The following is a 14937-nucleotide window of genomic DNA, read 5'->3' as shown; positions in this document are numbered from 1 at the left end:
GAAAAAGTGGTTCAGGTCCTTAATCAATACTTTGCATTGCAGGTGTGTGGTGAGTCTCAGGAGGGGTATGTTGATATTCTGTCAATACACAAAAGGTGGTGCTGTTGGATATTTCCAAAAGCATAAGGAAGACAAGTCCCCAGGACGAGATGGGATCTATCTCAAAATGCTGAGGCAGGTAGGTGAGCAAATTGCTGGGCCTTACACAACATCTTTGGGCCCTCTTTAGTTACAGGAGAGGTCCCACAGGAATGGAGAATCACCAACGCTGTTCCCTCATTTTCCAAGGGGAACAAGGATAATCTGTGAAATAACACACCAGTGAGCCTTCGATTAGTGGTAGGGAAATTAGTGGAGAACATGTTTTGGGATAGGATTTACTCATATTTGGAATAATACAGACTTATTAGTCATAGACAGCATGGCTTTGTGTAGAGAAAGTAGTGTCTTACAAACTTGATTGAATTTTTTGAGGAAGTGAAAAAGATGATTGATGAGGGCAGGTTGGTAGATTTTGTCTTTATAGACTTTACTAAGTCCTTTTACAAGGTCTCTCATGGTGAGCTGATATAAAAGGTGAAGTCTTAAAATACTCAAGGCCTCAAGTTCTCATTCCTACTCCTTACCTAATTTGGCCTTACAAAATATCTTTGGACTCTCTTTAGTTACAGGAGAGCTCCCACAGGAATAGAGATAGGGGAAAGATGTAAAAGAGACGTAAGGGGCAACTTTTTCACGCAGAGGGTGGTACGTGTATGGAATGAGCTGCCAGAGGATGTGGTGGAGGCTGATTTAATTGCAACATTTAAGAGGCATTTGGATGAGTATATGAATAGGAAGGGTTTGGAGGGATATGGGTCGGGTGCTGGCAGGTGGTACTAGATTGGGTTGGGATAGCTGGTTGGCATGGACAGGTTGGACCGAAGGGTCTGTTTCCATGTTGTACATCTCTATGACCCTGTAACAGAGTCATTAACAGCACAGCATGTGGCAGCCAATCAGTCCACACAGGCCATGCAAGCTCTCTGTGAAGTAATCCAGTTTCCAAATAAGTCCAAAAGTAAGTCAGGTCAGCCTAAAGTTAATCATCTGAATATATATTCACACCCCAGAGAATCTTACCTTTAAATGTTACATCATTGTAGCCTCGATTTTCAGAAAGACTGCGACATAACTGTACACTGTAAAACAAAATGGTTGTCAGTAATTTTAAAAGAACTGGCCAACAGTCAAAAACTGCATAATCACAAATCCATACACTTCTAAACACAATATGATTATGATCTAACAAAAGCATACTTTAGTTTCTTCGCTATTCATTCATGGGATGTCGGCATCGCTGGCTGGGCCACTATTAAAATGCTGTAGTCTTTGGGTGAAGGGACACACTCACACTCACACAGTCCTGTTTGGAAGGATGTTCCAAATACTGTTTCACTGAGTGCATCAATGGCAATATAGTTCCAAATAAGGGTGGCATGTGGCTTGAGGGGATCTTGCAGGTGGTGGTGTTCACATGTAACTTCTCCCTTCCTAAAATTATACGACGGCTCTTTACTTTAGATATATTGCTCCATGGGCTGTGTTCCTATACACAGATATTTGTTCAGGCCAAAATGAAACCAAAACTAATATATTCCTTGCACTGATAAGTATTTGTAAGAAAATGCACAACCAAATAACACAGGACCAAAGGGGTGGCCCAGTGGCTGTGTGGTTAGCATTGCTGCCTCACAGCACCAGGGTCCCAGGTTCACTTCCAGCTGTGGACGGCTGTCTTTGTGGAGTTTGCACATTCTCCCAGTGTCTGCGTGGCTGCGTGGGTTTCTTCCAGGTACTCCGGTTTCCTCCCACATTCCAAAGGCGTGCAGGTCAGGTGAATTAGCCATGCTAAATTGTTCATAGTTGTTAGGTGCATTAGTCAGGGAGTTGTGGACCTATTGGGCCGAAGGGCCTGTTTCCACATTATAGGGAAACTAATCTAATCAGAACAGCCCGACGAACTGCCTCTGAAAAACGTTCTTCTGTTACACAAACTTCCTCTCACCAGTCAAAAATCATACAATACCAGGTTATAGTCCAAGAGGTTTAGTTGGAAACACTAGCTTTCAAAGCACCGCTCCTTGGACTATAACCTGGTGTTGTGTGATTTTTAACTTTGTTCACCCCAGTCCAACACCGGCTCCAAGTCATTCCAAAAATTTTATAGTAGCAGACTCAGATTAAACCCTGGACATCGACATAACTGTCATAAGGAAATTCCTTATTTTTGATGTCACTGGAGATGTTTAAAATGAAAGAGACATTGGATTCAAACACAAGCAAAGACTATGGAACCTGAGATGAAGAAAACCAAAGATTTTTTAAACCAGAGAAAAATCTGTCAAATTTTTTTTTCAAGGAAACATGTGAGCTACATCAATTTTATCATTTACACATTTGTCTTTCTCACAAAACTGAAGTCAAAAAGACGATGGAATATTAGGGTGTTGTCACTCACAGGAAATAATGCAAGGAAAAAGCAAAAGCTGACCAGCTTACATTTCCAGACATCCAGTTAAAATCCAAGAACGTGATGAACTGTGACTATAAAAAGTAATTGCAATGCAACTCTAAATACCGATGAAATAAAATAAATCTTGAAACACAAAATTACAGACTACTGAGCAACAACTAGGAAATAGTTTAGTTTTGAGAGTTCATATTTTTCAAAGATGCTAAAAGCAGGTTAAAAGAAGCTGACGAGCAAGTCAATGGTTCTGATGAAACCATCTAGCAGTTACACAATTACATTCAAAGAAACAAGTTGAGAAGAAACTTAAGCCAGAACTGAAACAAGATGTACGCATCCAGTGTATGCATCAGTTGGTAACACAGAGATATTTTTCACATAAAAAGGCAGAAAGTGGCTGAGGTTTTCCAACACACATTGCTCAGGTAAACGACAATATAGGTCAGAGGTGTCCAATGGATCACAAAGTTTCCAGCACAAAAACAGCCCACTTAGTCCATCATATCTGTGCCAACCAAAAGAGAAGCTGCGCAGCTTAATTCCACTTTCAAGCATAATAACAAATTTGAGAAGTGGGGATGCTGGTAATGTGAAATGAAAACAGAAAATGTTGGAGATACGTAGTTCAGGCCACATCCATGGACAGAAAGCAGAACTAACATTTAAGGTCCAGTTACCCTTAATCAGCACAAGGTGTTCCAGCAAACCATCAAATGAACTGAGCGTTTCAAGCAGTTAGTTCCAGATCTCTCCCACCCTTTTGGTGCAAAACTGTTTCTTCACCTCACCTCTGATCATTCTACCAATTATAGTAAACCTATGCCACTCTGTCACTGACCTTACTTCATTCACTTTCCACTGTGGGTGTCACTAACTCGAATAGCAATATTGTCTGTTCCTTGTGCCCTTGAGGTGGTGTTGGTGGTGAGCTGCATTCTTGAATTGCTGCAGTCCATGTGCTATTGATAGACTACAATGCCTTCAGAAGGAATTCAAAGGATTTCAAATCAACGACAGTGAAGTAATGGCGATACATTTCCAAGTCAGGATGGTGACAGGCCTGGAGGAGTATTTGCAAGTAGTGTTGTTCCATTTATCTGTTGCCCCATGCCCTTCCAGATGGAAGTGGTTGTGGTTTTGGAAAGAACTCACATTCTTTGGCAAATTTCTACAGTGCATCTCGATGATACACACTATTGCAACTTAGTGTCAGTGGTGGAGTGAGTGGTTGTGGATGCAGTGTCAAACAAACGGGCTACTTTGTCCGAGATGGTGTCAAGCTTCTTATGAGATATTGGAGCAGCATTTGTCAAGGCAAGTGGGGAGTATTCCATCACTCTCCTGACTTGTGCCTAGTATATGTGGACAGGCTTTGAGGAGTCATGAAACAAGTTATTTGCTGCAGTATCCTTAGCCTATTCTGACCCAAGGTATTTCCTGATGACAGTTAGCACAATGTCGAAGACGTAATTGTGATGACCCACCCTTACAGCTGTTACAGAAAGGTCAAGAATTCAATGTCATATTAAAAACAAATTGAGACATTTTCTTCAGTGCACAGAGGACCGACTTTCCCATATTATCGAGAGGCATGTAATCGATGTGATGTCGAACGGAAGAATGTATACCACAATTAACCTATGTTTCAAAGACAGCAATCATAGCTTCTTCAGTTTTGCTTCAAAACTGCATTTATGCATAACTGACAAAACCCTCATAAATCTCCTTAGTACCCACTCATTTTGCAAATAAGTAATCAGAACTGTACACAATCCTCAAGATGTAGCCAAATCAATGTTTTCTACAAATCCACCATAACTTCTCTTCCTGCTTTCATATTCTGCACCTCAGCTAATAAAGGGAAACATTCTATATGTTTTCTTAATCACCTTAATGTTATAACACAGTGTAAACCCCTCTGCCAATTTAAACCCGAAACACAGAGAAGCTCACCTCATGCCATAATCTGTTAAATTTTGAGAGGCAAAGAACAATCTCAGAGGTCACTATTTAAAGTGAAAATTAACTTTATTCTTTCAGTCCAACAGAGAACATTAAAAAAGAGTTGGTTTACAACTCCTTTCCCTTAAGTCTATCTTTTACCTCCCACTCTACAATACTGGTCCGATAAATTCCCTCAAATTTACAGCAAAATCAATTTCAAACCCAGTTATCGTCTCCAGATATCAAACTTTCTCTGTGGACTCCTCTAGGTTGACTTGGGGGTTCTGCTACATAAATTTCTTAGAGACAGGTATCTTTCAGAGGCCTACTCGGCTAGCAGTCTATTTGTTGGCGCACATTGATGTTCAAAATGTCTGATTTTTATACCCCAAAACATCGGATCATGTAATTGGTTTTATGTCATCCCAAACAGTAAAATTCAAATTCAATTGGATTTTGGTATCCGTGGCATAATTTAAACTGACTGGCCAAATTTGAAAGTATTTTTGTCCATGGCAACACAGTACCAGCTATTTGTGTCAACCAAATGTAACATTTTTACATACCTACACCTTCATAACATTACCAACTTGCCCTTTTACATTCAGAAATGTGTTCTCTTCAGAGAACACTACGTGGGGAAGTTTGGACAGGGGTGATGGCAGGGGATCAGTCAAACAGGCTATGTTCTGGGGATACACGTTCAAATCCTAACAGACAGACATTTGAATCAAAATTCACTAAAACAAAATCTGGAATTAAAAAAGCTTGCCCAATGACAATCACGTAACCATTGTTGATTGTCATAAAAACTGATCTGGTTCAAAGATCTTGTGGGAAAGAAATCAGCTATCCCGACCTGGCCTACATATAACTCTAGACCCACTGTTATGTGCTTCATTCTCCACTACACTCTGAAATGGTTCAGGAAGTCACACAGTTGCAACAAATTACTCCAAAAGACTAAAACAAAGAAATTAAATTGGACGGACAATCCAGCATCAACTGCGGAAACACAAAAGACAATGGCAGCGGTTGTGCCAAAATTGGGGCGTTGTCGAGTCCAGCAACAACCTGAGACAGTCAACGTGAAGGAATCATGCCAGACAATGGCACAGACATCACCATCCCAGACTGTGTCCTAGTCATTTATCTCTCCACCCTTCAGGCATTCTGCCTGTATCCATGATGAAGGGCTTTTGGCCGAAACGTCGATTTTCCTGCTCCTCGGATGCTGCCTGAACTGCTGTGCTTTTCCAGCACCACTCTAATCCAGAATCTGGTTTCCAGCATCTGCAATCATTGTTTTTACCCAGACTTTGTCCTATCCCAGTGGCAAGATAGACTACCAGAGTTGATTGCAAACAGGTATATCTTAGGAAAGCAGTTGCCCTGGTAGTACAAAACATTGTTTCCTGACTCTATAATGTCTCGTGACATCAGGTCAAACAAAGCTAAGAAAACCTCCTGCTGGTTCCCACCTATCAAACTTTCTTAGCCGATGAGTCAGCACACTAAGCTGAACATCACTTGGAGGAAGCACACAGAATGGCTAGGGCATAGAATGTACACCACGACTGACTGAACTAGCCGAGAACTACAGGACATAAATGCTCCACTGGTGCAGTGGCAGTTGGCAAATGAACCAAAAACAAATCATCCAATTGACTTTATACTCACCAATCTACCTGTCACAGATATGCTACCCATTCATACAAACCAGTTGGAGTCACCACCTCACAGTCCATGTGGAGTCAAAGTTCTGTCACTAATTCAGCACCCACAGTTTTTGCAGCATTCAAAGCCTTAAGTCATTTTCTTGCGACCATGTGGAGTGAAAAGAATTTGCGAGAAACTGGCATCTGTGATACACAATCCCTGCAGGAAGCCAAGATGAAATAGCTTGGCGAATTCACATCTCTGGCTGGAGATTACTGCAAATGCTTCAGGCTTATTTTTGCGCCCATGTGGTGGGCTGCCCCATCAGTGTGAATGGGAATACCTGTAGAATCAAGATGAGTGTGGTGCTGGAACGGCACAGGTTAGGCAGCATCTAAGGAGCAGGAAAATTGACGTTTCGGGCAGAGGCCTTCATTGGATGCCTGATTTTGCCCGAAACGTTGATTTTACTGCTCCTTGGATGCTGCCTGACTTGCTGTGCTTTTTCAACACCACTCATATCTTGACTCTGAGCTCCAGCATCTGCAGTACTCACTTTCCCCTATATATGTAGAGCCTCCTTCTCCACTGATTTCTTTAATTGTTCATCACTATTCATAATTGGATTTACTGCTTCCAAAAGATAAAAAGGCTCCAGCAAATCGTATGCCACACGTTTGTGCACAATTAGTAAAGGGTCAAAGATTTTTCTGCAACAATGTCGATTTCACTACTTAGCCTTCTGCCTGTATTGCCAACAGCATTTGTCTGTCCAATAGTTATACAATGAGCACTGTGTCATATAATGATTGGTGTATCAAACTAATAATAATTATGCTTTCCCATCTTACTAGATAGCTTGAAATTAACTTGATATCTGTGTGGATGCAAGTATATAAAAACTGTCTTGGCTACACTTAATTAACATGAACCGTTCCACATCCCAAAAGTTGTTTGCACAACTTCACTTACCATTAACATGAAACTAATTGGATGCAGTTGCTTGAAATGCCGTTTCACCCTTTCTTGAATAAAGGCATCACATTTGTCATTTCCAATCCTCAAGGTCTGAGAACACGTCAGAAATTCCTCCTGTTCCTTCCTCTTGTTGATAACACTATCCCAATCAATATTTGGGATATTCAAATTTGCCAACATGACCACTCCACAGGTTGAGAGTCATAGTCATACAGATTTGCAGATTTCTAATTTCCCTTCAGAAATGCTCTTCCATCTCTCTCTCTCTCTCTCTCTCAGTTTCAAGGCAGAGAGAACATCCCCATTAGTGTGAACCTTTTTGACCTGAACTGTCTTCAAAAAACTTGCTTCCGGTTCCCTCTTTCCAATGTCTTCCCTAATCAATGCCGTTATCCCATTAAAGAACCAGATTCCCATCCTTTCTTTTCTGAACTCCTCACATCCCTTCACCATTTTTAATATTCCAATATTGTCACCACATCCCCACACAGGTTACTCATGGTTATAATTCACCTACCTTATTTACCATAATATGGATTTACATATATGCATGGTATATCTGTGGCATTGCTTATTTGTGATCCTTCTTAGTCTGCTATTTAATATTAAACTGCTCCTGTCCTACACTCTCACTTAATGTACCTTATTCATTTTTTCTACTTCTATATGCTGCTACACATTGCCCTGTGGATGTATTCAATCCTTCTTAATAACATAAGTGAACCTCCCCACAAAGACAATGGTCCCAGTTCCATCACGCTACAATTGTCCCCTTTAAATGGTTACCTCTTGCCCCAGTACAGATCCCAAAGTATGAAGAATCTGAAGCCCCCTGTCCTGCACCACGTCTCAGGCCATGCACCGATCCTCTTTCTTTTCTTGCTTGGATTATGACAAGAAAGCTATTAATGCTAGACATTTAAGAGGAAAGTATAAATTTGACAGACAGAACGACACAAGACAGAAAACAAACAAAAAAAAACACTTCGGTAGGAGTACAACATGAATTTCAGACCAGGAATGAACAATTGTTTATTGTAATAAATTCCACCGTGGGCGGAATTTTCAAGTTATATTTTTCCCAAATTCTTTGTAAGACTGTTGCTAAACATTCTATCCTAGTTGATTATCTTGTTTTATTCTTGCAAGAGCAAAGTGAGAGAATATAGCCAAAATTTCTTGTCAGCAAAGTAATTTGCATGAAGCAAGGCTTATTCTCCAATCCCATTCTTCATGACTAGAAGCAGATTAATTCCTCTTTGATCTTCAGGGTTCAATTTCAAATCATGTTCCAATTAATATCTCAAGAATTATCTCAACAAATCATCTTCTCTTCAGTTTGACACAACTTCTCTTTGTGCTTGAGTAACAAAGGCAACACAGGTCATGTTCGAAGGTGCAAACAAATGTAGGGTGGTCAGTACTTGTGAATTTACTGTTCTACTTTTAAAGGAGAAATAATAAATATAACACAAGATCACACTTGTTACATAGTTCACTTCTCAATCACATTACTAATGGCTTTTTCAAAGATAAAATCCATTTTTGTTTCATTTATGGATTTTCCCCATGATGAGAGCAGGCCTCCCTTCACATCATATAGCCCAAAGATGCTGCACTGAACGGCAGGTTATCAGAACATATTTGAGAGATTCAGGACACAAGAATATCCATCTGAGGGCTTCAGTTAAAAAAACCTTTCCCAAATGAAGTACTTTGAGTAAAAAGTACTCACCACAATGCTTCACCTTTAAGGAACATGAATTATGTTGGGTATTACTCAAAAGTAACACCCAAAAGCTGAAGTAAAACCAACAGAGAACAAATTCTTTTAGTAATAACTTTGGTATTATAAGCTAAACTTAAAGGCTTCAACTTAAAGGCTAGAAGACAACCCATTGACAACATAAACAATGCTAATTTGAAATTAAATGCAAATATGAATGAAACTGCAATTGTAATTTGTAATTAAACACAGTCCAAGATGTGGAGGTGAGGCGATTGGCCCTGCTAAATTGTCCATACAGGTGAAAACAGGGACTGCAGATGCTGGAAACCAGAGTCTCGATTAAAGTGGTGCTGGAAAAGCACGGCAGGTCAGGCAGCATCCGAGGAGCAGGAAATCGACGTTTCAGGTAAAAGCCCTTCATCAGCAATAGAGGATTGTCCATACAGACCAGGGATGTGCAGGCTGGGTGGATTGGCCATGACAAGCACAGGGTTACAGGGCGAGGGTGCATCTAGGTGGGATACTTTTTGGAGGGTCGGTGTGGACTCCATGGACGAAATAGCCCATTTCCACACCATACGTATTCTCCAATACTGTGAAGAACCTGCAGAATTATCTTGAAGACTAACTGATGTCCAAAGTGTTTTAATTTCGAACGTAACATTCGACATACTGATGAAAGACTTGGTCAAAGAACTCTTCATTATTAACTCTGTCAGAAACAAAAATATTCAAATCTTGGTGATAAATTTTAAAACTCTTCTGGCCATTTATAAAGATATTGTCCTACTGACTGAGTTTACTTATTTCAGTGTTTCTCAAGTAGAGGACAGAGGGGCAATTTCCCAGAAAAGAGTGCCTTTGGAGTCTGCGGAGAGATTCAGCAAACAGGGATTTTTCCATGGTATCTGGTGCTACTGGGATATATATCAGCATTTGTTGCCATTCCAAAACTTCAAAAGAGATGGTCACAAGGCAATTATTGATTAGAACTAAGTAAACTTTGGTGAGATATAATCTGAAGTAGTGTGTATGATTTTGTTCCTTGATAACTAAAGCAGCACATATTGTAATGAAGTTCAGACAGCAAGGTTCACTCAATTAGTCCAAAGGAGAGGAGAGGCTTTCCCCTGATGACGGGCTGAGTAAATTGGGCCAATATTGTCTGGAGTTGAGAAGAAGAAAAGGTGATTTCATTGAAACAAATCTGATTCGGCTTGTGGTCTCGAGAGTTTAGAAAAATGACAGGAGATCTAACTAAGGTACAGAAGATACTGAAAGTATATGCAGGCAGGATGTTTCCTCTTGTGAGGCAATCTAGGACAAGAGATCATGGATTTCAGGCAAGGTGTAGCAGATTTAAAACAGAGATGAGCAATTTCTTCTCTCAAAGGGTCGTGAATCTGTGGAATTCACTACCACAGAGTGGTGGATGCTGGAATATTGAGTTAATTTTCAGGTGGAGATTCAAGAGACTTTTAATGACTAAGATTTTGAAGGTTATAGATAGCATGCAGAAAAACAGACTTGAAACAGAGATGAAATCAGCCACAATCATATTAAACAGCAGTACAGGCTTAAGAGGCTGAATTGTTGACTCCTGCTCCTAGTTCTCATGAAGGGACTCGACAAGGTAAGTACTGAGACATTGTCTCTCTTGCGAAAATCTAAAACAGTCAGTTACAAAACAAGAGCAATTATTTAAGACAGAAACAAAAAATTTCTTAATTCAAAGGATCCTCAACCTTTGAAATTCTCTGCCACAGAGTGGACATGGGACAGGATAGGAAAGTAAAGCTAAAGATCAACCACTATCAGGGCATATTGGAGTGAACCTGGTGGGCTCCGTGGTCTTGGTCTGCTCCTTTCTTAATTCAGTAAAGAGTCATCTGGGGAAAGCATTGACCTAGTGTTATTATCACTGGACTGTTAATCCAGAGACCCAGGTAATGTTGTGGGGACCTGGGTTCAAATTCTGCCACAGGAGATGTTGGAATTTGAATTTAATAAATATCTGGAATGAACAGTCTAATGGTGACCATAAATCCATTATCAATTGTCAGAAAAACCCATCTGGTTCACAGATGTCCTTTAAGGAAAGAAGCTGCCATTCTTACCAGGTCTGACCAACATGTGACTCCAGACCCACAGCAGCAACACCCTCATGCCGTGAATGAATTAAAACAGTCAAATTGCTGTTGGTCTGAAAGCCATTCTTCAAGGACAACAGATTTTCTTCTCTGAAGATCAATTAACCACATTTTCCTTTGTGTCAATCTAGTAGCTTCATTGCCATTGTTATTGGTTTATGTATTTTAATGTTAGATAGTTTAAATTCAATTACTTAAATAATCTAAATATCACCGTGGGATTGAGCTGTATTGGCATTATTTATCCAGGCACTTGAAAATTATAAGTTCAGTAACAACCACTCAACGACTGTAGATGCGGAGAAGGGAATGTTAATGGAGACAAGTTTGACAGCAAAAGACAGCAAAAAACTACTTCATTTGCTGCATGATTCAGAAACCAGAAGTCAGGTATTCAAAAATTTCACCCAAATAACAGGGTGGGAAAAAAAAGCAGTTCTTTTAACCACACTGTGGATTGTAAAGCCTGTAACATACAAACTCAAAATGTGATAGAAATGAATTCCAAGATGGCTATCAGACATATTGTTAAAAAAAGATTAATTTGTAGGGTTGTGGAGAATAGTTGGAGTGTGGGACTAAATTGGACTGATCATTCAAAAAGGTCCATTTTACCTCCTTTATTTGTTACAATAACAAAATAACTACAAAAACGAAAAATGCAATTGCTATAGAATGGATATATCATGACAATATTATTTTGGCAAAAAGACAAAGTGTAATAATCTTTACAGACCTCTTCAGTTTTACTTTAATGCCACTTGGTAGCCTGGCACTGAATACACATCTTCCAACAATTTCTCTTCTATTTTGCCTCATCCCCTCTCTGAATTCACCATGTCCATAAGACCCGCCTCCTGTTGTCTTGATCCCATCCCCATGAAATTGATCGCATAACTTCCCATCCTGGTCTCTATTCTCATACTGTCTCTGCATCCATCGTATCTGCTGTTTCCTCAAAACTCAATGTTAAAACCGACAGTCCTTGCAAACTGTCACAACTCGCAATCCCTCACTCCCAAATCTACTGCCATCTTTTCCAGAATTCCGCATATGAATCCTTCCAAATAATTTTTTTTCCCCTGTCACAGCACCAAAAGGGCCATGACAAAGTCATAAATAATATCATATATGAATGTACCAAGATTTTTCATTTTTCAAATTCTGGATCCTTGCACATACTTAATCACATCCATTCCACCTTTGGTAGCTGTACTTCCAGTTCGACAGCCCGGAGCTCTGAAATTGCCTCTCCATTCCTTTACAGCTATCTGTTTCTCTTTTTCAAGACACTTTTCAAAAACTAGTTCTTTGGTCAAACTTTTGGCTTCTGATCTAACATCTCGTGTGGCTTTGTATCACATTTTAATTTATAATGCTCATGTAAGAAACCTCAATGTTGTTGTTCATTAAAAGGTGCTATACAAATATCAGTTGATCGTGTTATTATCATCATAACATAAACTCTGTCAGTTAAAACTGTTGTATTTTTATTGTTTATAATTCAAAGAAAGCTTAAGTAAAGTCCAATTTTATTTTGTACCATTCAAAACTTCAAAGCTGTAAATTCTATTTGCACACAAACTTATTGAAGATGCAGGCAAGCAATGTAATATTAATGATACTCTACTTTTTAATCGGATTGTTCCCAATTATTTCAAAGATTCTGTGGCATTTTTCTTCGAAATTTCAGAACACTAGTGTTTCAGTTAACCATCTAATAAAGTTCCATATCATGACAGATTTAGATCAAAGATTTCATAAACAAAACCCATCATAGTTGTTCAATGACAACATTGATAAACTGAAGTATAAAAAGCATACCGTAAAAAAAAACAGGATTTGCATGTTTATGGATTGTCACTTTGCTATAATCATGTCATTAGTGTAATCACAGATGCAATTTCAAGTCAGATAATGTCTCAAAACAGATAACTTTCTGGAGGAAGACCTCTTTCCCCATATCAATCGAAGTCAGTTAAGACTCCACAGTCCAAGTTACATCAGACAAGTTTGGAAGATGCAGAAAAACATAATTTTTTAAGATAATATTTTGTGTTAGTGTATCTTTTGATCTAAAATTGATTTGTTTAATAACTTTCATCAAAATCCGACACATCACAACAAAACAGATTAGGTTATTATATATGTTGCCCTCTATCCTTAGTTTCCAACTAATCATAACCCTTTAAAAGATCAGAATCAAAATAATACAACACAAGGACAATATAATTTAGTACCATATGCAATCTACTGTAAAACACTTTGCAGTAACCATTACTTTGACTGATGAATTTGTCATGAACTGAATTGTGGGAACGACGTAGTCTTGTCACTTTCAACCTAAATTTAGATTTCAATATTTACCTGAAGATGAACAAATCAACGACATAATTAACATTTTTTTGAAAGTTAAAAGTCCTGAAATCAGAAACCTGTTTACTACGTAAAACAGTATATTTGTCTGGTTACTTTTAAAACAAAACAAAATCTTAGAAGCAAGACATTATACAAGAGACCCAAATATTTTCATTTTACGGACAAGAAACGGTCAAGTTTGTTATTAAACCTTTTCTGGATTAAAAGCAATTAGGCCACCACCGAACTAAACGCCACCACGTTTTACATTATGTAAAATTACACAAAGCTCAAACACAAGGGATTACGCGATTTTCTTCTGTAGCCCGATCGCGTTCTGCACTCTATCTGTTCTGAAATATAAATAATCAGCTCCGATTACACACTCAGGGAGAATATTTCCGCCCCACTTACAAATCCGTTTTGCCCCCTTTCTCCCAATTCTTCAACCAGTCGCCATGGAACACCATCACCGCCATCTTAGCTGCACACCATTCTGCACTCATAGCCCGGATGTATCGCCCGGTGAGCTGAGGGGTCACAGGTCAATGTTACCCATTGCATGCTGGGATACTAAGGGCAAGCCAATTGTTGGTGGAGGAGGCTCTTTGAATTCTGGATGTGCCTTGTTCCTAGGCTTTACCGAGGGCAAACCAGTAGTGAGACAAGACCATCTTTTCACTTCTCCTGATATTTGTTGAGAGAGGAGCCTCTTGGATCTTGCAAAGGCTGGGAAAATTGGAAAATGTGTTCAACTGCCCCTTGAATCATGTACTTTCTGTGGGGAAAGAACCCTTGGGAGGTACTTTCTGGGGTGAATCAGATTTATTGCTCTGGAAAGGTTTTGTGTTTCCCCAACTCTTGTTATCATTCAAAGTTGAAAGATTCAAGATCACACCTTTTTTTTTCCATATTGTTAAATAAACTTTAGATCAGCAAATTAATTACATTACTCACCTCAAAGTTTAAAAAGTATGTCACAAGCAGAATTAGAGGCATAGTGTTGTACAGCATGGACACAGACCCTTTGGTCCAATTCGATCATGCTGACCAGATATTCGAAATTATTCTAGTCCCATTTGAAAATATCTGGCCGATATCTCTCTCAACCCTAAATTTTAAAAAAATGAAACAACTGCAGATTTTGTAAATCAGAAATTGCTGGAAAAGCTCAGCAGGTTTGACATCATCTGTGAAGAGAAATCAGAGTGAAAGATTTGGGTCAAGTGACCTGACCTCAGAACCCTCATCTCTCTAAACCCTGTCCACCCTGATGCCTTTTAAATGTTATAATTGTACCAGCCTTCATCACTTCCTCTGGCAGTTCTTTCACACTCTTTTCCCCCTTCTAAACATTTTTTTTCAGAGTTCCAGAAACAAACCAAAAACTTATAATAACAGTAATTGCTACTCCAAGAAATCAAGGAAATCAGCAACAGCAGTGAAAAAAATCTCAAAATAGGAGTAACTCTTACAGCCACAATTCCCTCCTGTCCACCATTTTGGCCACTCATTTAGGGAACATTATCGATGAGGATATATTTATTGGGCAAGACTGGTATAAATTCAGAATCCATAAAAAAGAACTGAAAAGATAATAAAGTCAA

At 39.1% G+C, this 14937-nt stretch overlaps 1 protein-coding gene across 1 annotated transcript in view; it reads right to left on the bottom strand.

The window, feature by feature from the left end:
- Positions 1 to 13873, bottom strand: part of thoc2 (THO complex 2) — a 141213-nt gene extending 127340 nt beyond the window's left edge. The window contains exons 1-2 of the mRNA XM_072595309.1: positions 13745 to 13873; positions 1123 to 1181 (exon numbers count right to left, since the gene is read on the bottom strand). Coding sequence (XP_072451410.1) covers positions 1123 to 1181; positions 13745 to 13836 — 151 coding nt within the window. The 5' untranslated portion in view covers positions 13837 to 13873. The remainder of the gene's footprint in view (positions 1 to 1122; positions 1182 to 13744) is intronic.
- Positions 13874 to 14937: the final 1064 nt, after the last annotated feature.

Source organism: Chiloscyllium punctatum, chromosome 25 (assembly GCF_047496795.1).
Source record: "Chiloscyllium punctatum isolate Juve2018m chromosome 25, sChiPun1.3, whole genome shotgun sequence".
NCBI classification, from domain to species: Eukaryota; Metazoa; Chordata; class Chondrichthyes; order Orectolobiformes; family Hemiscylliidae; genus Chiloscyllium; species Chiloscyllium punctatum.
The sequence above is the reverse complement of the archived record's forward strand: the minus strand, read 5'-3'. Positions and strand labels throughout refer to the sequence as shown.